Below are 27,152 nucleotides of genomic sequence, written 5' to 3'. Positions count from 1 at the left end.
CTTAGCCAAACCGTGAGCTCCGGGTTCAGTGAGAGACCCTGTCTCAAAATAAAAGCAAGAAGTCTTCCCTTTTCTGAAAAGAAATGTACTGGGAGGGAGCTGGGGCGGGGGGGGGGGGGCCGGGACGGGGATGCTGGGAGAGGGGGGGGGGGGGAAACTAAAGTCCCGGTGTAAAAAATAATTTAAAAAAAAAAAAAAAAACAGGAGGGGTGATGGCTTCTCATCACTGCAGACCGGAAACTCAAGGCGCTTCAGGACTCCGCAAGAAGAGGCCAGAGCACAAGGAGATCGATGACCGGCTTACCGAGCTAAGGAACAATTAGAATTTAGCAAGCAGCGTGGAAGTCTGAAAGCGATCTGAAGGCACTAGCAAGGGTAGGGCAGATTGTGGATGAAGTACTTAAACAGTTAGCAGAAGAAAACCTCATTGTTAGAGCAATGGGCCAAGACTTGTTGCCGGTTGTCGTGGGCGGCATTGATAGAAGCCGGCTGATACCAGGAAGGAGAGTGGCTTTGAACATGACTACCCTAACCATCGGGGGGAGAGGTGGCTTCGTTGATGTATATGTCTCATGAGAATACCAGAAATGTTTCTTATTCCAAGATTGGAGGGCTGTCAGAACAGATTTGGGAATTAATAGAAGTAATCCAAGGTATTACTCCAGGACATAATACTCCAAAGGGCTGTATAGACCCCCAGGCACTGGGGAAACACTCTTGGCTTGACCTGTTGCCTGCCAGCTGTTGCACCTAGTTCTGTTGCAGACTAGTAGTTAATTGGTGAAAATGCCTGTTTGACTAGAGAAATGGTTAATCATGTCAGGGATCGGCAGCCATATACAGTTTTTATGGATGAAATCGGGGCTGTTGGTGGCTGTTGGTTTTCTGAGGGTACATCAGCTGACAGCGATTTAGAGAAGTTCGGTGAAGTTCCTAAATCCAATGGGTGGATTTGGTACTCTGCGTAGAGTTAAAATGGTCATGGCTACAAACAGACCAGATCCTGCTTTGCTGCATCCAGGAAGACTGGGTAGAAAAATACATATTGATTTTCCAAATGAACAAGCACAATTAGATATATTGAAAATAATCCACGCCCTGTTACAAAGCACGGCGAGGTAGATTCCGAGGTAATTGGAAAGCTTTCAGATGGTTCTGCAGAGCATACCAGAGAAATTTGTGCACAGCCGCGGGTATGTTTGCAATTCCTGCGGATCATGATTTTGGAGTTCAGGAAGACCGGAAGTTTAGGAAGCAGTCACAAAGGGGGCTGATATGTATGAGCAGCAACACACTACGTTTGTTATATACACAATAGTATATAATTCAATAATGTTGATTCAGAAGAAAGTTGTACGTTTGCTAATGTTGCGTTTGCTGCAACGGAATTTATAAAAGACACGTTGAAGCTCTTCATTGTTGTTGTAAAAATACAAAAAATAAAAAAGTATTGTTATCTTTTACCTCGTTAGGTATAGCACCGCGGTGTCCCAAGATATCTGCTAGATATCTTGGTGGAAACACATCCCAACAGCCGTCCAGTGTCTCCAGCCGCCGCACACTTACCTACACTCAAACCATCACATAAAAGAACACACAACACAATAATCTTTGGCCCAATTGGTAAGATATAATTGCCCACATAAACATATAAAGCCTAGTACCATCCTTCCCTTAAAAACATTAATAACCTGTAAATACATAGAGCAGAATCTTAATATCGGCTTCCATTGTCCTGCCACAGCTTCTCTCTCTCTCTCTCTCTCTCTCTCTCTCTCTCTCTCTCTCTCTGTCTCTCTCTCTCTCTCTCTCTCTCTCTCTCTCTCTCCTCTCCTCTCTCTCTCTCTCTCTCTCTCTCTCTCTCTCTCTCCCTCCTCCCTCCTGTGTCTGCTTTCCTTTCTCCTCTTCCTTCAAACTTCTCTCCCCCTCACCTGTATTTTACAAATTCAAAGGGGAGGTTCTGGTGAAGTCACCTGATTCCTGAGTATGTGACTAGGCAACTGTCCTTGGGGCAGTGGAATTAGCATCAAAATACGGATAACTCCAGGGCAAACCACAACACTTCTTATATTTTGAAAATGCTTTTCATACGCTTTGTGAGCATTTTGTACATCATTCAAGACAGTTTGAGATAATAGATAGTATTTCTTAGGACTTATTTTATATTTTGTTTTCTTTGTCATTAAAAAAAAAGTGGGATAAGGGGGCTGGAGAGATGGCTGAGTGGTTAACAGCACTGACTGCTCTTCCAGAGGTCCTGAGTTCAATTCCCAGCGACCACATGGTGGCTCTCAACCATCTGTAATGAGATCTGGTGCCCTCTTCTGGTGTGTCTGAAGACAGGGACAGTGTATACGACACACACCTTTAATCCCAGCTCTTGGGAGACAGGCAAGAGGATCTCCTTGAGTTCAAGGCCAGCCTCGTCTAGGTAGTGAGTTCTGGGACAGCCAGGACTACATAGAAAAACCCTGTCTCAAAACAACAGCAAAAGCATTACTATACACACTACACACAGCTGCAATCAAATTACAAGTTATGCAAATCATGCTAATTGAAAACCGATTTGTTTTCCTCTGAGAGCACCCAGCACTCTTCCACGCCAGCCTCCAGTTTCTGTCCATTGTTCTTGCCAGGGTATTTGAGCTACCCACTGTCCTGGCTTCAAATGTCCCTTCGTCTTGCTTTCTTCTAGAACATCTGCCCTCCTAATAGTCTGGCTACGATTAACCAATGTCGTATTTTTGGTCAATGCTACCTTTTGCTTCCTGCTGTCCCCACTCCAGGCTGCTGAAATTGCTGGGAAAATTCACAGAACTTATTTGTGTTGGAGTTCCCATGTATGCTGGTTCTGTAGCTCCCCTTTCTCATACTGTTCCTCTTCCTAGTGGGAAGAAGAAAATTCTCGTATATAAACATTGTGTTCACTGAAAGTTTAGAACAAGTGCGTTGAGCTAAGAAGTTATGTAACTAGAAATATTAAATATTATGAAACTAGAAATAGAACAAACAAAAGGTTGTTTTTTTTTTTTTTTTTTTTAAGCCAGGCACATTCCTTTATCCCAACACTCAAGAGGCAGAGGCAAGGGGATCTCTGAGTTTGAGACAAACCGGGTCTACAGAGTGAGTTTCAAGATGGCCAGGGCTACACAGAGAAACCCTGTCTCAAGAAACCAAAACCAAACCCAAGCAACACCCCACAGAAACCAGTAAAAACCAAACAAAACAAAAACACAAAAGGACGCCTATAATAGTAGACCTACCAAATTGATTTTATTTTAAAACCCCGGTTTTCTTTTTCTTAATGTGTTTTATTTTTCGAGTACAGGTGCTTGGTCTGCATATAAGTCTTGGATGCTGGATAGTGAACAAAGGTCCTCAGGTCCTCGGAAAGAGCAGCCAGTGATCTTAGCTATTCCCTTCTGTCTCACAAAAACAAAATCCCAGTGTGTGTGTGTGTGTGTGTGTGTGTGTGTGTGTGTGTGTGTGTGTGTATTCCTCTTCCCTATTTATTATTCCCTATCGTGTTTACTATGAATAATAAGATTGTGTTATTTGATGCATAGACTTCTCTTATTTTTTTTCCTGCAATCGGGACTGTGTTATAAAATGTCATTTTAAACTTTTGTTCAGAAATCAACCCGCACACATTGTTGCTATTTGATTTCTTTGTGTTTATCTGCCATAAACAGGTGCATTTCCCCAGTCTTGCATTTTCGGACTTTCAGAATTACTTAAATGGGTTCTTATAAATCAGATTATAATGTTGGCATGTTCGCTCGTGCCAGGATTCACCTAATCCTCCACAGTTTCTGTGATGGCTGTTCCAGGTTGTCAACTTGACTACATCTGGAATGAACCACAACCCAGAAATGGAGGACACACCTGTGATCTGGATCTTGAGACTGGAAGACACAGGCTTCTGACTTGGATCTTGGCATGGAGATCATGAGACAGTGTCTATGAAAAGCTTAGGCCCAGGCAAGATAGTACAGGCCTTTAATCCCAGGAGACTGAGGCAAGCAGTCCTGAGTTCAAGGCCAGTCTGGGACAAAGCAAGTTTTAGATCCAGGTGTAGAGCTTGAGGATATAAGACAGTGGAAGAAGGAAGACTCAGTCTTCTTCTTCGCCTGCTTGCACTTACTTGCCAGTACCTTTGTTGGGACCTCCTTCTTCAGATTGCAGCTTATAGAGAAGAACAGCTTAAACGAACTACCTCGTGGGACTGAGCAACTACTAGATTCTTGGACTTCCCATTCACAGCTGCCCGTTGTTTGGTTAGTTGGACTACATACTGTCTGTCATTGCAATAAATTCATTTAATACATGGAGACATTCCATAAACTCTCTGATTATAGAAAAACTTGACTAATACAGTTTTATTAGCTTGATCTTCCTTCCTTTCTTCCTTTCTTTCTTTCTTTCTTTCTTTCTTTCTTTCTTTCTTTCTTTCTTTCTTTCTTTTCTTCTTCTCCTTCTCCTCCTTCTCCTTTTTCTTTTTCTTTGTGGTTGTTGTTATTTTTCAAAACAGGGTTTCTGTGTAGTCCTGGCTGCTCTGGAACTCACTGTGTAGACACCAGGCTGTCTTCGAACTTAAAGACCAGTCTGTCTGCCTCTGCCTCCCGAGTGCGAGACTAAAGGCGTGGGTCATGACCACCCAGTTATAGGTTGAAATAAATTTTACCCGCAACTAATGACGTGGGAAAAAAACACGTTTACACAGAGCCCTGGTTTTTCTATAGTGTTACATTCTTTCTGTGAAGACCCAGCTTCAATGCTATTCTGCAACATCTGGCCTTCAGAGTTGTATTTCCACCGTTTAGTATATAAAGGAGTGGTTGAGAATGAATAACTAGAGCTTAGGAGGGGATTCTCTTGGCTCCTGAACTCAAAGGTCTGAAGGCACATGAATCTCGAAACCTTGTGCCAACGGCGCCATCTCTTGGCCGGCAGAGACGGGATGCAGTGTAGTCCTCCGGTCAGCAGGGTGCAGTGCGAGCTGGGCAGTGCAGCTTTGCTTCCGCGAGTCGCACGCAGGCGCAGACGTGTACTCCCGGCAGCCTCCGCTCTCCTACCCCGCGCGGTGCATCACTTTGCGGACTCCGTGGAGGCTCGGTTCTGCGGCGGGCTCCGGCGGTGGGCGGGCTTCCGCGCAGGGCGGCCGGGCTCGGCGCTGCCGCCGCCGTGGCCCATGGGCACAATCGTCTCGGAAGGCCGGGTGAGTGGCGCCGCGGCGGCCGTGGCAGGCGGTTCCGATGCGGAACGGAGACTCGGGTGAGCGCGCCTTCACGGATGCGCTGGACGCGAGGCCGCGGCTCTAGGCCGCGCCGTAAGGGGCGCGGGGATGCGGGCGCGGCACCCCGAGCTACCCGGGGGTTCCCAGCCCTCCACGGTAGGCTCCTTCAGCCTGCCATGCTCCCCTGGGCCGCCTAGATCTCCCCTCCACCTGTCGCGGTCCTCTTGACAGGAAAGAACGTTCCTTTCTCCTCTTCATGGCTCATGTCCAGACCAAGGTGTTGAGTCGCTAGACCCCAGTAACCCAAAGTGCCTCGGGCCTCATGAACGGAGAGGCCAAAACCCAAAACAAACCCCCAAACTTGTTTCCTCCAGAGCACCTTAAGTGAGGGTAGAGGACGTTGTCTCACCTGGCTAGAGAGAGACAGTTGTAACCCCCGGCATGCTCAGGTCTGTGTTAAGGGGAGTTCATGTCCCTCCGCTAGCTTTTGAACTTCTTCGACTTGGATCAGTTGCACTATGACTGCGTGCTTCAAGCTCAGTGCTTCTCCAGGGGTTAGATCTCTTAAGAAGCGTGTTCGAAAACCCAGGGCTGGATTTGATCCGAAGAACCAGAGTACAAGCTGGAAAGACCTGGAAGAGGAGCCGATGTTTTTTCAGTTTAGAGGAGTTTTCTTACAAGGGCAGATAGGGAAAGGCTGCACCAATGAGGAAGTGGGGAAGCAACAGCCGAGGAGCGCTGTCGAGTATTCTGCAGTTTTAGACGGTGACAGGGAATGAAGAGGGATTTAGAGGGGTGATCATCCTGACCATCCATTGAGAAGTCAGGAAGGGAGGACCGTTGACATAAATTCTTATTGGTAAGGGTATATAAGGATGGAAAGTGTGGTTTTCTAGATGATTCCGCTTGTTCTCAGCGTAGGTGAGGCCTGTCTCTCTGCAACAGGTGTCTTTTTTAGATCACGTGAGCACATTTATACTGGAATAAGCTGTAAGCATTTCGAGATAACAAAGTTTAGTAAATAAAAGTAACCTAGCCCAGGGTAGCATATGCCTGGAACTTCCGTGCTTAGAAGGTGCAGGCAGATCAGGAGTTTTAGGACAAGTCACATGTGGAAAATACAGGAGTCATTTTTCTCCTACCGTATGGGTTCTCATTGACACCCCCCCTATTTGTTATTACAAACCTCCCCTCCCCCCAACGTGAATTTTTCACATATCCTTCCAACAGGGAACAGTTCACTCCAGTAGGTAATTCTACAAGTCAGAACAGTACAGAAATCTGCTCTGCAGTTGGCTTCAGTTACGAATTGCTCTGCTTTTGATGGGCTGTGGTCTATGGTATCTTGGTAATGTGGATGGGGAATTTAAACTGTTAGAGATAGTTACATGTGGAGGGGAATAAATGATTCTGTAAAACGTCATCCTTTTTTTAAGCCCTAAGTATAAGATAGAAATTGTGTTGTGGATCAAGCTAACAGGGGTAGACTTGTGGTTGTGGTAGCTGTCGGCTTGGCTACCTCCGGAATTTACTAAAACCCAGTGGCTGGCCACACTGGTGAGGGATTTTTTTGTGTGGTTGGTTGGTTTTGTTTGTTTGTTTGTTTGTTTGTTTTGAAACAAGGTTTCTTTTTGTAACAATCTTGGCCCTCATGGGACTCAGAGATGGTTGTGAGCCACCATTACAGTTCAGTTGTTGGGAACTGAACTCAGCACCTCTGGAAAAGCAACCTGTACTCTTAACCACGGAGCCATCTCTCTAGCACCTGGTTAATAACCATTAATAATGCCCCAAACAGAGAGTGTCCATCTTACTTCATTATCTATTCTGTAACTGAAGGTTTTACTCTAGAGGACTGTTTTTAAAATAGTGCCTAGGAATAGTTTTGCAGGTTAGAAAGGACCTTGCACTTGTGACAGCAGGGACCATGGTACAGCTATTTTAACAGAGATGTTCATAACTTGCTTCTGTTTTGCATTATTTAGTCTCTGCCCTTGCTTGTCTTTCAGTATTAAACCAAAAAGATGTCCCTATATGATGACCTGGGAGTGGAGACCAGTGACTCAAAAACTGAAGGCTGGTCCAAAAACTTCAAGCTTCTGCAGTCCCAGCTCCAGGTGAAGAAGGCAGCTCTCACTCAAGCCAAGGTAAAAGCAGGTCCAAGCAGGAGTGGGAAAGTCCACGGAGCTCCTTGAGAACAGCTTAGTTTAAGCTTGCCCTTGTTGGATAAATGCATCCTTGTGGATAGGGAGAGGGGTGGAGAGTTGATTACTTTACTTCTCTTGGCTCTTGGAACTAACAGGGCAGTTTCATGGAGTAGGAATGAAACTCAGTCTCAAGACTGGCTTTAGACCGGAGTATGTCGGAGACTGACTGCGAACTGTTTTCAGATGCCGCTTTCATACCCGTGGTCCTAATATCCTCTGGCACTTCTGGTCTAGGCTGGGTCCCCCTAGTTTGTTGTAGGAAGCTTGGAATTGAGCTTTGCAGGATTATCAGCGCCACAGTGTGCACCATGAAAGGCTCTGGTGTTTGTGAACATACCCAGCATGTGTAGTCATAGGTGGGAATTGCTCATCTGTGTTAGACATGGCATTGTCTTTAAAATAGTGCGGCCTTTTCTTTGTTTCTATATTTCTTTTTGACACAAGATCTCAATATTTGTCCTTGAGCTGTCTGTGTTGACCAAGGTGGCCTCAAATTCAGAGACGTGCCTGCCTCTGCCTCCCAAACTCTGGGATCCAAGGTGTGCACCACCACACCCAGCTGTGCAGATATTTTAATGTCAGCTATTAGCAACTGTCTTGAGATTGCACATAGATTTTAATCAGTCAGAATGGAACATTACTTTAAATCATCTGCTAACCTTCTGACATGAGTTTTGAGGACTATCATCTGTGTGGTTGATTTCTTATGAGGAAGTGAAGTTACATTGTATTGTTTCTCTTGGGCTCTTTGGTGAATTTCTCAGAGTACTAACCAAACTTTTAAAAATACTTGGTATGGAAAAATTTACCTGTATCTGAAAGGTGAAGGTTTGGTTTCATTTGTATTTCATTTTTGAAAAATTAAATTTTAAAATGACTAAATAAGTGATTGACATAACGCCCATTATGGAAAGTTAGGGTTTATATTGTGGTTTTGTATATAAACCTTGATGATATGCTGTTTGCCTAGAGCACCATTAAAATCCAGAGAGCTCAGACTTTCTGATAAGAATGAAAGTTCGTACCACTTTAAATTTTAAAACCGAGAAGTTAAACTTTGGTGATCACCGTCAGTCCGTCTGCATGATCTGCCATGGCATCCTGGCAACCTGAGGATTTGGTGGTGTTCACCAGCTTGCTGTACGATATTCTTATCTACTACCTTTAACCTCAACCTGAACAGGTTTTAGATCTGCTAGAACTTAGAGCTGTAAGTTAGGGAGACATATGTAGCAGCACTTGTAATAACAGTGTCCCAGAGAAAAACAAAGAAGATGGAGGTGGTGTCTGCTGAAGATTTGGAAATCAAAAGCACGTGTAGGAAACAGGCAGGGGTGGTGAGGCGGCTCGGTGAGTGACGACGCCTGATGACCCAAGTTGGATCCCTAGAACCCTATGGTGTAAGAAGAGACCCGGCCCTCACACATGTATGCACACCCAAGTATGCATGCATACAAACATACATATAGACAGGCAGACAGACAGATTGAATAATTGTTGTCTGGTTGGTGTAGTCATTCTAAAAGAAGTAGGATAGGGCTTGCCCTCTGGAGACAGACAGGTAGGTCTGTAAGTTTAAGGCCAGCCATAAAGTGGCCACATTTACTATAAACTGTATAGATAGAGGAAATCTGCTTTTAAAAAAGAGCAAAAGGGGATGAAGCTGTAGCTCAGTTGGGAGTGTTTGCCTAGTTTCCAGGAAGTCCTGTGTTGATCCCCTGTGTATAAACTGGGTCTGCTGCTCAATCAGCACTCAGCGTGTGGAGGGAGGAGAGCAGGAGTCCGGGTTCATCATCGGCTGCAGAGGGCACCAGAGGCAGCCTGGGCTCCCTAAGACCCCTCAGCAAACAGTAAGCACACTGGTTGTGTTAGACTCTTAACTGCTTTAAGGATGATTCTATCTCAGCCAAAGGTTTGTTACAGAGACCAGAAAAGGTGTCTTTGTTGCAAGTACCATGAATTTTAATTTGGATGTTTGGTGCATTTTTCTTGTTTCTGGTGTCAGAGCCAAAGGACAAAGCAAAGTACAGTCCTCGCTCCGGTCATCGACCTGAAGCGAGGAGGCTCCTCAGATGACCGACAGATTGTAGACACGCCACCTCATGTGGCAGCTGGGCTGAAGGTAAGCCGTACCCACCTGTGGTTTGAAGCATTTTCCACTTTTCTTTATTTTACATGTATGTTCCTCTCTTTATGAGATTTATCTCGTGTGTGTGTGTGTGTGTGTGTGTGTGTGTGTGTGTGTGTGTGTGTGTGTGTGCTTGAGCGTGCTCGCTCGCTCATGCGCACACCCATGGAGGTCAGAGGAGGCCTTAGATCTCTTAGGGCTGGAGTTAGGCATTTGTGAACCTTGTGTGGGTGCTGATAACCGAGTTCCCAGCCATCCTCTGATAGAGCAGTAAGCACTACCTCTGTCCATCTCCAGCCCCCACAAGGGTCTCTTCAGTAGGCCACTGAAAGCTAGTATTATTTTCACCTCAAGGTTTACTTTATCACCCAAACGTTTATTACCTAAAATAGTTTATTATGGAAACGTCAGGAATGAAAGATGGGTAAAAATGAAAAGTCTATCTTTTTAATCATACATACCTTCCATGCATTACAAAATTACATAATTTTAGAATATCTTTCTGTAACTTCTCTGCCTTCTGCTCTCTAATTTGTGTTTAGTGATTGTCCATTTCTCCTTTTCAAAACAGTAGAACTACACGGTCATTTAAACATACTTTTATGAGTGTGTGAGTGTGTTGTCCTCATGTTTCAGTACACTGCATGTGTTCCTCTTGCCTGTGCGGATGCATCCCTAGGATGGGGGTGGGACAGTTGGGGGCCACTGTACGTGTGATGGGAGTGAGACCCGAGTCCTCTAGAAAGCCAGGCAGTGACTTTATTAACGCCTGTCTCCAGTCCCTGTGTGGCCAGTGTTAATGGTTTCAGTGGATTGCCTCCAGTGGATTAGCTCTAACTTCATTCTTCTAGTGTAAACCGTAAGGTTATTTCTAACTGTCTGTTACCAGTGTTAGAAGTCATTTTAAAGAAAGGCAAAGGGGGGGGGCGTAATGCTGCATGTTGTTAATAGAACGGGCTCCTATTATGAAGCCGAAGGCTTGGGAGTTGTTCATGTCATCCTTGGCTCTGTGTCTGTAGCACTGTGAGACTCTGGAGGGAGCATGGGAAGTCTGGAAAATGGTAATCCATTTTCACATGTACAGATGTCACTCAGAGGCCAGTTTAAACCTCACTTAAGACTTACTGTGGGGGTTGGGGATTTGGCTCAGTGGTGGCGCTTGCCTAGGAGGCGCAAGGCCCTGGGTTCGGTCCCCAGCTCCGAAAAAAAAAACAAAAAAAAAAAAAAAAAAAAAAAGACTTACTGTGCTTGTCAGTGCTTTTCCCAACATAAGCTTTTGCCTAACTGCCAGGTTGTGCTGCCATCTGGTGAGGGGAGGCCTCAACTCACCAGGAAATAAAGGATCCTTAGATAATCTGGAAGGCCTCTCTTGCCTCATCCTGTGACCTTTGCTTCTTTGATAACCCTGCAGGATGTGATACGGCACTCACTCAGGTGTTCTTGTTCCCCAGGACCCTGTGCCCAGTGGGTTCTCTGCAGGGGAAGTCCTGATCCCCTTGGCTGATGAATATGACCCAATGTTTCCTAACGACTATGAGAAAGTGGTGAAGCGCCAGAGAGAAGAGCGGCAGAGGCAGCGGGAGCTGGAAAGACAGAAGGAAATAGAAGAAAGAGAAAAGTAAGCTTCATCTTGATCTGGAAACAAGTGTGCATTAGAATCTGAGTGAGTTCTAGTATGGTCTCTGGGCCTGAGGTCATGGCTTCAGTCACCAAGAGTTTCCTTGTTTTCGTTCCATCCCACATTGATAGCACACTTGAGGAAATGTATGTGTAGACGCTGAAGACCTAAAGCGTAGACTTTGCGTGGATTAGAAAAAGAACTTAGAAAGCCCACTGGTATCCAGGTGTGGTGGTTCATGGCTGTAATCCCACCCACATAGTGTTCAAGGCCAGCCTGTTTCAAAATCAAAACAGCAGAAACCATTGTTGAAAGTTTTCCAGGGTTCCTGATTGCTAGAACCACAGTATTTACAGTATTTCAGTGCTATTCCTTTACTGTATTTTGGCTTTGGTTTGTTGAGACAGGGCTTCTCTGTAACTCTGGCTATTCTGGAAATCATTCTGTAGACCTCAAATGTAGAGATCCCCCTGCCTCTGTCTCCTGAGTGCTGGGACTAAAGGCTGGGCCGCTACGCCTGGCTTCCTTTCCTGTTTTTGAGCCAGGTGAAGTTACATGTGTTTTTTAATTGACTTATAATTGACTTATAATACTTATAATTTAAAACTACAGGTAATAGGACCTAATTAATTTTTTATTTAATTTAATTTATACTCTCATTTATTAGATCCTGACTCTAGTTTTTTCTCCCTCTCCCCTCCCAGTTCCTGAAATCATATGCTGTAATATCAAAAGTTAGATGTCAAATTTTTTTCCTATGAATTATACCCATGTATCAGTTAAAGCTGTTAATTTTTTTTCTTTTAAATTTTTCTGTTGTATCCATTCCTGGAATATATATAAAAATTAACAGTTCATACTCTAAGAACATTTTTCTTTTTCTCCTCTTTGGGTTTGTTTTTTTGTTTGTTTGTGTGTTTGTTTTGCCAAGAGGCAACCAGAGGGACATTTAAGCTTACAGTCTATCCTAATCTGTCTGTGACGAGCATTTATTATTTTGTCATAGGAGGCGTAAAGACAGACATGAAGCCAGTGGGTTTTCAAGACGCCCAGACCCGGACTCGGATGAGGATGAAGATTATGAGCGAGAGCGGAGGAAAAGAAGTAAGGCGTGAGCAGAGACTAGCTTGCCCTAAACTCAGCGCAAGCTTTGCTATCCCTTTCCTTTGAACACGGATCATTTCATGTTGGTTTGGGTAATTGGGGGCCTGGGCTGACACCCTAGCTTCCTACCAGTCTACATTCCATAGCTGCTTTGGTTTATGCTGTTTAATATATTCCCACTCTGAACTTTATAAATACAGCAAGACAACTGCTGTCCACTTGAAAGCAGCGTTAGTTCTACTTCTGCCCTTTTCCTTACTTGGCCTGTTTATCTTGCCTCTTCACAAACGCAGGGCATTTCCGGTCAGCCCTGGGTGGAGGGGGAGACACCACATCCAGAACACATTTGCCACTAACTCGGCTGCATCTGAGTATCCATCAGGCCTTTCCTGTTCACCTGCTACCTGAGAGAGCAGGGAGATCAAAGTCTGCACTGGGGGCTTTGGACCATCCTGCCTACCTACAGTTTTAGGAGAAGGGGTTTAGTTGTATTTAAAATACATTCTTTTTTTTTTTTTTTTTTTTGGTTCTTTTTTTGGAGCTGGGGACCAAACCCAGAGCCTTCGCTTGCTAAACAAGCGCTCTAACACTGAGCTAAATCCCCAGCCCCTTAAAATACATTCTTAGCAGCAATTAGAAGCAGTAGCTAATGACACTGAAAGAACAGAATAATCTTTTGGCTTCATTGTGGTGTGGTTGCTGGGGTTACTTGGCTGGCTTAATTGGCAGGATCCTCTACTTGTCTCCTACCAATTGGCCACTGACTGAGCATCTCAGACCTTCACCACTCTGACAGAATCTGTTAGCTTACAGTGAGTCTCACAGACAGTACATTCTGGGTATTACAGGCCCACGTTGATCTTACCTTTGATTTTTACTTGCCTAAAGCCCTCATTGTAATTTGTTGTCTCAAACACAAAAACTAAAGATTATGTGCTGTAGTACTTGGTAACTGCTGTATGTGTAACTGTGTTTTATGACAGTAATAGTCTCCCAGCCATGTGCTAAAGCCTGTGTGGGGTGTAATTTAAATTTTGAAAATATCTGCTAAGTGGGAAAGAATGTTATGATTTAAAAATCTTAGTACTTAGGTGGACGAGGGAGTTAAATGTAGTTGTATTGTTATTTTTTGGTTGTTGGCTTTTTAGTTTGGTGGTGGAGTTGGTAGTGGTAGTGTTTGAGACAGTCTTCTTATAGAGCCCTGAAACTAACCCAGTCATACCTTAAACTCACGACCCTCATCCTGCCTCAGCCCTCTGAATGCTAAGATTACAGTACACCATCACAGTTCCATTGCTTTTCTTACTTAAAATAATGTTAATGTTCATTGAATGCACCAAGTGTTGTATACTTGATACGTGATATCAGCCACTTGTTGATTTTGATTAACATTTTTTCTTTGTTGAATACTTTCAAGTCTCATCTTCCTAGCCCATAAAGTGACTGCTCTCTTTTTTGTAAGGTGTGCTTTCTGTATAGCAAGAAAATTTCCTCCCTTAAATAATCACAGGAAGTATGCAACTTCAGTGAGAGGCTTTGTGTTTGAACTTGTAACTGCCAGAGAACCAGCAGTATTCAACCTGTGATGTACACAGTGATCCTACCTTCTCTCAATAGCTTTAAACTTTTCAAGGTTTTAGTTGCTCATATTCTACTGAAGTCTGAAAATACAGAATAGACCAATATAATATTCTGAGAGGAGCCACATCTGCTGACTTCTTTTTTTTTTTTTTGCTTCTTTTTTCGGAGCTGGGGACCGAACTAGGCCAGCGCTCTACCACTGAGCTAAATCCCCAACCCCATCTGCTGACTTCTTATTGGCATATTGATATGATTACTAGTGATTGTCGTCATTCTCTTACTGTGCTTAATCTATGACGTGGACTCTCATTGATAGACACAGTGCTGGTGCCTGTAGTCCTTGCACTTTGTAAGTGGAAGCAGGACCACAAGCTCAAGGCCAGTCTGAACATACAAAACAGAAAATGATGTCTGTTGAGGTTCTCTCTAGGTTTATATTTCTTGTTGATGTGTGTCACCTAGTCTGTTCATCATAATTCATCTCTACTGGCTTTAATTTCTTTTGTGAAACATGTTGGGCTGATACAGCATGGTTTTATAACCAATTTCAATTGATCTTACTATTCCACTGGTAAGGTCTCAATACATCTGGGTGGGACACTTGACACAGGGTTTCCTGGTGCGACTCCCGGAGGGCTTATGCTAGGGGTATGGCCAGGACACTCTGTATTTGGGGATTCATAGAATGAAGAATTCCTTAGTCTGCTCACGATGTTCTAGTTGTCTTGTCTTTCAGTTTCTGTCCACATTACCTGGCCAGCAGACATGGCAGGAACAGAGGCACTGCCTAGCATGTTCCTAAGAGCAGGGACTCATACTCCGGAGAGGTGCCAAGCATATGCTTGGTGGAGCAGTGGCTTTGGCATCAGAACTGGATTTATTCCATTTCTTCAGATTCATTCTCTGATTGTTTTCTCAATTGGAAACAGGAAGCTGAATTACTCCCCAAGGTTTTTGAAGCCAGGATAAAGCCGTAACTGTACAGGGGCAAATTGAGTGTGCTCATTGGCTTTCTTCCTTAAACTGTACTGCTAACCACGGTCCTTATGTCTTCACAGGTATGGGGGGAGCTGCCATCGCCCCACCGACCTCTCTGGTAGAGAAAGACAAAGAGTGTATGTATACCTTTCTTTTATTACCTATTCTCACGGGTGTTTATGGACAGTGAAGACCCTCAGCTCAACTCTCTTAACGTCCTGAGTTTAGAGCAAAGTAGCCTGGCTCTCCCCCCTTACGTCACAGTGGCCCTGGCTGCCTGCTGCACTCGTGATGCTTTCTTCTGTTCACAACAAGGTCTCAGCTGGCCTGGCTGTGATCTCTGCCTCCGAATGCTGGGGTCGGAAGCATGCGGCCACCGTGCCCACCCCACCCCACGCGTGGGACTGTTTAATACCAGACTCTGAAATACAGAGCTGGCTTGGGGTTTTTGTTTTGTTTTGTTTTGTTTTTGTTGTTGTTGCTGGGTGTTTGTTTGTTTGTTTGTTTTGTTTTTTCCTTTTCAGGGTAAGGTTCAAGACAGGGTTTCTCTGTGTAGCCCTGTCTGTCCTGGAACTTAGTTTGTACACCAGGCTGGCATAGAACTTAGAGCTCTGCCTCCTGAGTCCTGGGATTAAGTGCCCAGCCTGAAGTGGAGGTTTTTATTATTCTTTTCATAAGGTTTCCTGTTTGCGATAGGTTCATTTGAAGTAAGTACAAGCAGTAGTAAAGAGTAGCACATGCCCAGCATGAAGGAATGGCAGAAAGAGCTCAAATTCAAGGATAGCCTATGCTATATAGTGGTTTTCCAGGCCAGCTTGTGCTAGAGGGATTTATGCAGGCAATACACTTACACATAAAACAAAAATAAGTAAATGAAAACTAAAAGCCATCAATAATCTTTTGAAAATATTTATTATATTCTAATTTTATGTATGTAAGTGTTTTGTCTGCATTATACCTGGCACATGTGGAGGTTAGAATAGGGGCATTGTATATCCTGGAACAGGATCTATGAAGGTTATGAGCCACCACATGGTGCTGGGAACTGAACCTGGGCCCTCTGTATGACAGCCAGTGCTCTTGACCACTGACCCACCATTTCAGCCCACATTTCTTTAATGTGCATTATACTATTTATTACGTTTTAAAGGAAGATAATTTAAGATTATGATTAAATATATATTATACAAACAAAACACCTGACAAACAATAACTGGGTCTCTGAGAGCAGGGCCTGTGTATCCGATACCTTTAAACCTTCCTGTTGATGCTAATGCACAGTGGGTTTTTAATGGTATGTGCAGCTAAGTTAGTGTCCACAGCAAGTACGCTTGAGACTTACGCTCTCCTTGGAGCACACAGAAATCTTACAGTCAGGCAAGAGTTGTCATTTAAGTGAGTGCTTTAACAGGTGAGCACATTTCAGAAAGATGTGGAAAAGGATGCTGGGAGGATATGGCCAGTAGAACTAAGAATCCTCTTCTACTTAAACCAAAAACGTTACAGGGACAGAAGGGCAGCAGAGTGCATGTGTGTTAATAAGGTAGCCCACTGTCCTGAATGCTGATTTTATAACTTCTATTATTTAATTGTTAAAATGCTGGGAGTGGAGGTTGGGGATTTAGCTCAGTGGTAGAGCGCTTGCCTAGCAAGCGCAAGGCCCTGGGTTCGGTCCCCAGCTCCGAAAAAAAGAAAAAGAAAAAGAAAAAAATGCTGGGAGTGAAGAGATGGACAGCTCACCTATGGAGAGAGCTTAATGCTTCCCAGAGGCCATGGTTACGTTTCCAGCATCAACCACCTGTCCAGCATACCTCAGGCATACACACGACCTAAGTGAGAGAATCTAAAACACTAATCTCAGAACATTTCGTGGTAGCTGTGGAGACTGAGCAGATGTGGGCAGTGTTCTTTAGGGAAGAGAGAACATAACAAAAATGTAGGTTAAGTCAGTTCAAGGTCAAAAGTGGAAGCTCGTGAAGCTTCTGGGGTTTTTGACAGAGCTGTGCTGAGCCTGCTTTACTTTTCTTCAACAGTACCCCGAGATTTCCCCTATGAAGAGGACTCAAGACCTCGATCACAGTCTTCCAAAGCTGCTATTCCTCCCCCAGTGTATGAGGAGCCGGACAGACCAAGGTCTCCAACCGGCCCCAGCAACTCCTTCCTTGCTAACATGGGGTAAGTGCTGAGTGTCCTATCTAGCTGAGAGAAGGTTGAAGTGGTTTAAGACTCAGGTTGGGGGTGTGGCTCAGTCCCAGCACCTTGAAGATGGAGGCAGAAAGGGTCAAAGTTTCAGGCTAGCCTGGGCTACACAGTGAGACTAAGATACAGTGTGAGTGTTGGCTGTTTTTCCCATAGGCAGAACTCATTTGAAAATGAAGGCACTTGGGTTTCTAGAGACATACTTGTTTGGTCACATGTTGCTCTATAAGGATTAGTGTTCATACCATGCTGAGTGTTTTCCAAACCAGTGCGAGTTTGTACAAAGCAGCCTTATAGTACAAGTCATGGATGGTTTAGACACATTTTGCTACGTAGAAGTTTCTAATAATTACATCATTTCTCTTACTAACATGCAAATAAAATAACTCATAGGAATTAGAGATGGTTTGTGTTCTCTCCAAAGGGTGAAGGGCACTGGGTTTTCCTGAAGAAATGGGTCCTTTGCGTTAGACTATGGTCTTACACCTTTGGTTTTAAGAAACTGTGTAGACTGGAGATGCAGCTCAGTGTGAAAGGTTTGTCTGCTGTGCATTAGCCCTGGGCTTTGTCCCTAACCACTCCCCTCAAAACAAGAAACATTGTTTGTCATCCTAATTATAGTATTTGCCATGGTTTGGAAAAAAAATTAAGATTGACATTTGAGTGAGACCAGTGGGTGTTGTTGTGTTCTGAGGTAGTATCTCCTGATAGCCCAGGCTGACTCTCTGTTCTCTAGCCACCTGCCTCACTCTCTGGGGTGCTGATGCTAGGATTGCAGGAGTGAGGGCCACAGTATTTGTATTCTGATGCTGTGAGAGGCCGCTTGGGTGGCATTGCCCTACATTTTTTATCCCATGCTGTTGAACAGACTGCTGCTTGCAGTATGGGTCTTGAGGACCCTCAGGAGGTTCTAAAGAAAGAGCTGGAGTAGACCTCAAACAGCAGGATGACTTTCCAAATGATGGAAGCTCTTTCTTAGTCATACTGTTTCAGCTGCTGCCAAACAGGTTGCTAGTGGAAACTGCGTTTACCAGTGCAAATGTCGGTGCAGTTCCACCACACTGTCTAGAGGGCAGTGTGTCGTGTCAGTGACAGCGCTGCACTAGAGGGGAAGAGGGCAGAGGAAGTGCTGCTGGTTCTTGTCCTTCCTGCTCACCATAAAAATTGTCACTTTGTTTGATTTTCATTTAAACAAGAATTGGATTTTTAATTTGTACTTAAGAAAGTTCCAATATAGTATAGCTTAGCATTTGTAGTCGTTTGCTTTGCTCTGGAATAGTTTGTTCTAAAGGAAACCTGACAGGAATTACAGAACATAAGCAGGGACAGATCTAATGGAAGCTGGGCTTCGTGATCCAAAGCCAAGCAGATGGTGCCTCTGGGGACACCCTTGAGACCTTTGGACACCAGGAGTAAATCGTTGCCCTCTTGCAGAAAGCAGCATAGACAAGCGTGTTCTGGGGTCGGTGGCATCAACTATACGGATCCTTTCCTTTCCTTGCAGTGGCACCGTGGCTCACAAGATCATGCAGAAGTATGGCTTCCGGGAAGGTCAGGGGCTGGGGAAACATGAGCAAGGGCTAAGCACCGCATTGTCCGTGGAGAAGACCAGCAAGCGTGGCGGCAAGATCATTGTTGGTGACGCCACAGAGAAGGGCGAGTCTCAGGGTACGTTCACAGAGCACTGTGGGTCCTTCATTCCAGAGGGCAGGTGCATCCTCCCTCGGGAGGCAGTGACTTCCAGTTATAACATGGGTTCCACTTCTGTCTTAGGACACCAAGAAGCCCTGAGACTTGTCTTTATGTTTCAGAACCAAGAAAGATGTGAGATAAGCTTGTGGGAACAAAAGTCCCAGCTGCTTTGATTGGGCAAAGACTCTCTATAGCTTGATAAAGTACTTAGTGACTGTGTTTGCTTTCCCCACATCTTCAGTGCCTTTCAGTACAGACGTGGTTTTGGTTCACTCACTGTTCATTTGGTGAGGCCCATCAGCAGGTCATCTGAATTCCCTTTTCTAAAGTATGGTGACCACTCACTAACAGTCCTGTTGGCGACCACTCACTAACAGTCCTGTTGGTGACCACTCACTAACAGTCCTGTTGGTGACCACTCACTAACAGTCCTGTTGGTGACCACTCACTAACAGTCCTGTTGGTGACCACTCACTAACAGTCCTGTTGGTGACCACTCACTAACAGTCCTGTTGGTGACCACTCACTAACAGTCCTGTTGGTGTATTGCCTCAGCAGCAGCCACCAGTCGCCTGAGCGCTAGCTGCTAGGGGAAGGTGATCCCAGTTTACAGTAGTGTCCAAAGCTATCTATCTAGTAGCTAGCTAGTTAATTGTCTAGGCCAGCAACATAAACTGTTACTCCGAGACAAGGGTTATCAGCAGATATTATATTTGGTTGTGAGCCTAGCCTTTAACGGCTGAGCCATCTCTCCAGCCCATCAGCAGATATTATAAACCGTGCTCTGCCAGCCCTCTAGGAGATGAAATGGGCAACAGATGGTAGAAGGAAGGCAGAGACTGAGAAATGCTGTGGATGCATCTATCAAAGAACGTGTTTATACCGCAGGGACTGCTTGCATAGATGCTTTTGTAGATGACTCTAGGACACCAGTGATGAAGTTGGCATTGCAGTTGACTTAGTCTCTTGTACTGGGAGTCTGTAACACTTCTTAGTTCCATTTCCTTCCCATTGCTGTGGTAAAATGACCTGACAAAAGCAGCTCACGAGAGGAGGTGTTTATTTGGCTCAATCCAAATCCAGTCTACAGTTCGTTCCCGAGGGGCAGTCAGGGCAGCTGGTCACAAGACCTGGTTGTGAGCAGAGGGTAATGAGTGAATTCACACTACCTAGTTCTTAGTTTACTTTTCCATCCTTGTATGGTCTAGGCCCCTGAACCGTGGGGATCCTCCCACTTCAGTGAATGTGACTGATACAATACCTCACAGACACTCTCATAGACCTTTCTAGACTTCTAGGCTTAATTATGTCTAGTTTTTTTTATGTCTATATTTAATTAGGACAATTAAAACTAACGATCATAGTGTCTCATGTTTTGATACAGATGCATCCAAGAAGTCGGATTCAAATCCATTAACTGAAATTCTTAAGTGCCCTACTAAAGTGGTCTTGCTGAGGGTAAGAAGTAAAAGAAACCTGTCCCTTGATTCTGTGTCACCCGTCCACCTGTCTTTACAGGCGTTCACAAAGTCCTACTGGTATCCTATAAAATACTGAAGGTATGGGCTGGAGCAGTGGCTCCGTGGTTCAGAGCCTGGGATGCTCTTGCAGAGGACCCGAGCTTGATTCCCTCACTCACATGGTGGCCCACAGCTGACTATAACTCCAGTTCCTGGGGATTTACCCTCCTCTGGCCTCTTGAGGGCACCAGGCACTCAAATGGTACACAGACATACATTCAGGCAACGCCCATACATTAAAATAAATAAGTAATTAATTTTTGGAAAGAATACTGAAATGATACTTTTGCAAGTAATACCTTTGGGTAGATCCTTACAGACGGGTTCTAGGTTGTCCTCCCAGTAAAGTATTACATTGAGACTGCAGTGACTAATTAGTTAAAATGGTTAAGATTTCTGAAGCACTCTCTTAGGTCTTCGGTGCACAGATACTCTTGTATCTTTTCAGAACTTCCTGACTGTTTACAGAAATGCTAGCTTAAGTACTTTAGAGGCAGAATTTTCCATTCTGTCTTTTGGGAGTAGAACACATCCCACTTCTGGGATGGGGCTCAGTGTTGGAGCACTTCCCAGTATGTGCAAGGTTCTAGTTCTGGTAGGGTAGAAGGGAGAGACATTTGCCTTTATAAAAGAAAGTGTTATTCTGAAGCCCATAGACATTTGTAAATTACGCTTGTATTTGTTTCTCTACATAGAACATGGTCGGTGCAGGAGAGGTCGATGAGGACTTGGAAGTTGAAACCAAGGAAGAATGTGAAAAATATGGCAAAGTTGGGAAATGTGTGATATTTGAGGTAGGAAGATTTTCTCTTGATATAATTTATAATTGGAGGGTTCTAATTTCCCTCTACAAGTGGCATCGGTCTAGTGACATTGTCTCCCTATAAAAACCAATGCATATCAGTTAGACTTCTTGTAATGCTAGGTGGTTTTTGTTTGTATATTTTGTTTTTAAGACAAGGTCTCCCTTTGTAGGCAGGCTGACCTTGAGCTCATAGAGATTTCCTGCCTCTGCCTCCTACATGCCAGGACTAAAGGAATGCATCACCACTCCTGGCTATGTGTTAGTTTTAATTGTAAAAACAAAAGTAGATTTTATTTAGTAGTATAATAACTTACATCATTTTGTAAGTATTTAATGCCTCTGGAGCCAATTCTGTACTGAGAACATTTAAGATACCAGAAATGTGTTGTGCTTTCAAGGATATGTTCAGAGGAAGAGACAGCACATAACAACCAACCAGGAAATACAAAATAGTAGACCTAACAGTGCCGGCTATGAGTACTGATCTTGAGAACAATGGAGGAGGCCTTATTACTGTCTCATGTGAGCCAGGCTTTGAATAGAGTGTGAGGCGTGGCAGAGGAAGGGGCTTTAGGCTGGGAGAGGACTCCTGGGAATTAGCTAGACTAATGTGACATGAAGCTATATTGTAGAAGGCTGGGACCCCTGAACAAAACTAGTGAAAATGCAAACCGTTTGAGTACAGCTGTGTAGCTATAGCTTTCACTGCTGCTGCTGCTGCTGTGTCTCGAGGCTGTCTGCTGACTGTATGACACTTGATTATGTGCTAGTTGCTTCCTCCAGAAAATCAGACTGCATTACTTAGCTTTAGTTATGTGTTCCCAACCCTTAACACTATGCCCTCTAAACCACATTAGAACAGTTTTTGATATGAACAGTTCATTTCCTTGATGGCTGACCACTTATGTCATGTGTGCACGGATATACCTACATATTAATAATTGAAGTTAGAGTATGTGTACAGATACAACTTTACCACTGTGTTCCTTTCCATTCTAGATTCCTGGTGCCCCTGATGATGAAGCAGTAAGGATATTTCTAGAATTTGAGAGAGTCGAATCGGCAATTAAAGGTTTGCTGTACTGTTGAAGAACTTAACAACTATGAGTTACTATTTGTTTCTATGTCTTTCAAGATTCCTGTATTAACCAATTGTCACTTTGTTTGCCTTCCAGCTGTTGTCGATCTGAATGGGAGGTATTTTGGTGGACGGGTGGTTAAAGCCTGTTTCTACAATTTGGATAAATTCAGGGTCTTGGATCTAGCAGAGCAAGTGTGATTGTAACTTAAAGTCACCTCCTTGATCCTTACATGAGCTGCAGACTGAGCAATGGCACAGGCGTCAGCCTCCATGGCTGCTGGACACTGAAACTCTCGGATGGACTGCTAAGATATATGTTGATGGATCCCTTTTTTATTTTGTGTTTTTTTAATATAGTATAAAAATCCTTTAAAAATCTGTGTGCTCTCTGGTTGTTTCTCTCCACTGCTTCTGTTGATTGTCTCCACTGGAATTTCTGGCCATGCGGCGCGTCTGGCACTACAGGGTCTAGAAAGGCTTAGAATGCAGTGTGTGCAGGAAGTGGAATCATCCTCTTCCTCGTCTTGATAAGCTCACACTGTGGAGCTCTAGCTCCATCCAGCGTATAATGAAGTCATCTTGGCGCTCTGCTTGAGGTGAAAATGCGTGCTTTCTCTAGTAGAGAAGTCTAGTGACTCCGGGCGGGGAAAACTCAGCCTGAATTACGATTGAGGAATCAAGAGCCCAAGTGATCTGGCTTGAGCTGTTTGCTGTTTAAGCCAGGCTACAGGGTTTACTGTGGGATTATGGAATACGGGTGTGGAAATCACTTTAGGGTGCATTAGAAACATCGTTAAACTCAGAAGGTGTGTTATAAGTGAGTACCAGCTATGTTGGGACTGCACTGACAGAAGCTGAAACTGTTGGTGCACACACGGGAGTGGAAGAATGCATACAAAATAATAAACCAATTAGGGTGGGGTTTGTGATCAAAGTACTTATTGTATGAGTTTGAGTTAAATAATAAAGGTGAAAGAATTCTGTAATTGGGACCTTTTGTGATTTTGTAATTGGGACAGTCAAAAGCAGCTGTGTAGTCTATGGCAGCTTTATCTTCAAATCCAGCATGCATATTAATATGTATATATACTATATATAATAATATGTATGATATATATATATATATATATATATATATATATATATATATATCCATTCCTGTGGGCTTCCAACTGCCCAGCTACTGAGCGACGGCTAATTCTGTCTCTAATGCACGGAAGGTGCAAGCTCCCATCTTGAGCGCCTGCCTTGTGCCTTCTGATACTGGTCCTTTGTACTAAGTTGCTTTTCCTGGCATTCTCAGCAGCAGCAACTAGAGGATGCCAATGACAAAAGAGGTTCCTTTTCATTAGTACGACGTAACTGCATGATCTTTCCCTGTGTTTCTCTATAATTGTATAAATCACCCCTAACTATTATCAAATGCATTCCTGTGAGAATGTTTGTTTAGATGATTAGCTTTGGTGTTTTTAAGACAGGTTCATAGAGGGGTTGGGAATTTAGCTCAGTGGTAGAGCACTTGCCTAGCAAGCGCAAGGCCCTGAGTTCGGTCCCCAGCTCCGGAAAAAAAAAAAAAAAAAGACAGGTTCATAGGTACATGAAACCTGGCTAGTCTTGAACTCATCTATATCTGAAAATGGCCTTGAGCTCCCTTGGCTCCCAAGAGCCAGGATTACAGTTAGGTTCTGCTAGAGTCAGTAGGAGGCATTGTGATGAGTGACTGTGGAATGATTCAAAATTTGTACAACAGATAGGACAGTCTAACCGGTAAGGTTCAGTGTGACGCACATCTGTCGTTCTTCAGTTTACAGTGGGGGGGTTCACATGCTACAGCAGGAGCTTTGAGGCAAGAGGAGGATTTATACAAGTTGTCGCTCCTTCCTACCATGTGGGTACCAAGAATCAAACTCAGGCTCCATTTAAGTGCCTCACTTCGTGAGCATTTCACTGGCCCTGACATTTGACCTTGCTCTCCCTTTGTAATCTTTCCAAAACCCTTCCTGTGTCCAAGGGGTTTCTTTCACTCCCCCTCCCTAAGAGAGCATCTTCCCATTAGGTTAGGACTTGTGCTGAGAAAAGCACCAAGGAGTTTGTCTTTCCTGACTTTGACTTAAGAAGTGACTGACAGCTAAACTTTCAAATGACAAATCCTGAAAGGTGCGATGAGATTGGCAAGGACTCACCTTCCCTAGACTGAAAATCTTGTGACCCCAGTTAATTGGTAAAAACATTTAGCCAAGCCAGGTGCTGGTGAGGCACCCCTTTAATTCCACACACAGGAAGCAGAGCAGGTGGGTCTCTGTGAGTTCAAGGGTAGCCTGGTCTACAGAGCGAGTTCCAGGACAGTCAGGGCTACACAGAGAAACTGTCTCAAAAACCAAACCAAACCATTTAGGCAAACTTACTTTGGTCAGGAGTTCAGAACAGTGGTGTTGGGGAAATGAGACCAGAATGTTGGTGAGTATCAACCGAAGCCTGCAGGGTTCAGATCTGCTGACTGACTAGCTATCTGAAATGATAGTTATGTCAACTTAAAATTATTAGGGAAATTCAGTAAATGACGCGTTTTCTGTTTAAACAGTTTTTAAAGGTTTTTTTCCTCATGATGAGGTTGGAATATAAAGTCAAGGTGGCAGCTTGTTACCAGGTGTGACCCTGTTCTTGTTCATCTTGTGGCGTATTCATCATGGCCTACAGGATCCGTTCACTACCCTAAAAAAGTCTCTGCTTTCCCCTACCTTTTCAAACCCAGCCCCACTTCCATCCTGGTAATGACTGGCTGTTTTGCATTAAGAGTTTAATGTTTTCTAGAGTATCATGTAATTGGAATCATGTATATGCCTCTTTTCCAGACTGGCTTTTTTTACTTAGCACTGTGGGGCTTGGCACATCGGTGATCCATCCCATCATAGCATTCGAGCACAGCCTGGATTCTGTGGTGAGATTCTGCTTGTTTTAAAGAACCATCCATACCTTTTGTGGCTTGACAGCCTTTTTGTGGCTTTGGTTTTGTTTTTTGTGAGAGTCTCAGACAGCCTTCAACTCCTGATCCCCCTGCCTCTGCCTTCAGTGCTGGACTAAGTTCTTTCCATGCTCAGAGCTAATTTCTCATGAGCAGTTTTCCTTTGAGCAGCTTGCCCTGAACTCACCTGTTGAATGACATCTTGGTTTCTTCTAGTTCTTGGCAGTTAGTAAAGAAAAGGCTGTAGTTTGTTGGGACTCTGACTGTCAGGCAGTGTGGTTAAGACCGTTTATCTGTCACTGGAGAGATGACTCAGTGGTTAAGAGCACTGACTGCTCTCCCACAGGTCCTGAGTTCAAATCCCAGCAACCACATCGTGGCTCACAACCATCTGTAAAGAGATCTGATGCCCTCTCCTGACCTGCAGGCATGCATGCAGGCAGAACACGGTATGCATGGTAAATAAATAGACCTTTAAAAACAAAAAGACTGTTTATCTGTCATCACACAGGTACAGAAACATACCCAAGTGTCACTCATTTTTAGCAGAACCCATTTATGGGAAAACTCTTGAACTTTAGCTCTAGTGTCTTCCTCGACTTCTCAGAATCCTCCATTCCCTGCCTCCATCTCTCCATTTTTTTTCTTACCCCTTGTATCTTTTTTTTCAAGGTGTACCTTTAATGATGCTTCTTAAACGCTTTAACATTCCCTTTTATCCCACCACACACCAGAGGTAGTGGGAAAGGGAAGTGGACCTGATTAGAAAGGTTCTTTGGAGCAACCCTCGTCTGTGCTGTCTGGAAATCAACAGCTCAGATCACAGGTCAGCAGCCGTAGCTCAATCCACATGAAAATAATTTTTCAGATACACCAGCAGTCCAGTCCAGCAGAGTCAGACAGCAAACAGGAGTCAGCAGTGTGTACCTAGCAGAGAAAGCCAGGCCTCAGCAGAATCAGCATGAGGCAGCGGGAGGGATTTGGACCAGCAGGGACTCCAGGACAAGTTCTTGGCTGCGCCTCTCAAGGCCAACAAGCTTAAACCTACTCTCCTGACCTTCAGACCTATTTTTTCCAGTCCTCCCTACAAAAGGAGGTCTCATTACATGGTAGACCTCAACCCCTCATTACCGCTGTATGCCTCACACTTGGCTAAGTTTTCTCTAAGTTTTCTGATAAGCTCTAATTTGAGAAAAGCATCTATTCTGAGAAACCTAGGAATCTTCCCAGAATTCCCCTTTAACCTCAGTCCCAGTAGCAGTCAAGATGCATTGGTTTTCTTTCCATCTTTCCTGTTAGCCCTGGAGTGTATACCCCTCTCATTTCTGTTCTCTGGCCAGGCCTTGATCTCCCTCCCATAGATAAATCTCTCGTTCTCCATAGCCAACCCCAGGTTTACAGGAGTGGTTTTTGGTACCTTTGGCTTTTATCGATGCTCTAGGACACCCTCATGAAGGAACGTACGGGTTCTTTGGTAAGTCAGTTGTGTTGGGTTGTGTTTTTGCTAAGGTAAATACGTGAAGGAACGTTTCATTGAAGCAGACACAGGTGAAAGGTTCTACTAAAGCAAACACATGGTGAGGGACTCTTCACTAACAACGCACATGTATTGGTCCACCTTACACTGCATAGTTGAGCTATTTGTCAGGACTCCATAGAGAGAAATGCACCAGGGGACTTCTGGTAGTGTGCTGTAGTTTCTCGCCGCTTCTTGCTGACTGGCAGAGTCACGTCAGCAAACGGACTCACAGACTGAGGCAAGACATGGCGTACACATGATGTTTGGAGGGAGAATAAAAAGTACTCGGGGACAGTAGGCCCAGGTTCGTCCCCAGCTCCGAAAAAAAAGAACCGGCTTGCTGGGACAGCGGAGACTGAGCTGTGTCAAACGCTTTGTAGTCTCATGGCCTTCTCGTAGATCTTTGCTGAGAAAGGCACAGTGGAGAACTTCTGGAATCCCTGCAGGTTCATATCCCTCCTGCTGACTCATGTTAATTCTGCTGAAGCCTAGCTGTATGCCAGGTAGGGCCACCACTGCTGA

General features: G+C 44.3%; 1 protein-coding gene and 1 pseudogene across 2 annotated transcripts; both read left to right on the top strand.

Moving 5' to 3' along the window:
• Positions 1 to 216: 216 nt before the first annotated feature.
• LOC116883948 lies at positions 217 to 1,318 on the top strand (annotated as a pseudogene).
• Positions 1,319 to 5,064: 3,746 nt separating this feature from the next.
• Positions 5,065 to 22,529, top strand: Rbm17 (RNA binding motif protein 17). Of its 2 annotated transcripts, none has more exons than XM_032884808.1 (12): positions 5,065 to 5,218; positions 7,246 to 7,383; positions 9,449 to 9,565; positions 11,023 to 11,189; positions 12,196 to 12,293; positions 14,933 to 14,989; positions 16,886 to 17,027; positions 18,556 to 18,719; positions 20,128 to 20,201; positions 20,959 to 21,057; positions 22,068 to 22,140; positions 22,244 to 22,529. In XM_032884808.1, the coding sequence occupies exons 2-12, from the start codon at positions 7,261 to 7,263 to the stop codon at positions 22,345 to 22,347; spliced, it is 1,218 nt and encodes a 405-aa protein (XP_032740699.1). In that variant the 5' UTR covers positions 5,065 to 5,218; positions 7,246 to 7,260; the 3' UTR covers positions 22,348 to 22,529. The 2 variants fall into 2 exon arrangements, with proteins under 2 accessions (XP_032740699.1, XP_032740700.1); XM_032884809.1 differs by lacking the exon at positions 5,065 to 5,218 and adding an exon at positions 5,253 to 5,274.
• Positions 22,530 to 27,152: the final 4,623 nt, after the last annotated feature.

This window comes from Rattus rattus, chromosome 14 (genome assembly GCF_011064425.1).
Source record: "Rattus rattus isolate New Zealand chromosome 14, Rrattus_CSIRO_v1, whole genome shotgun sequence".
NCBI lineage: Eukaryota > Metazoa > Chordata > Mammalia > Rodentia > Muridae > Rattus > Rattus rattus.
Note: the sequence above shows the minus strand (reverse complement) of the source record. Positions and strands in the feature narration are given on the sequence as shown.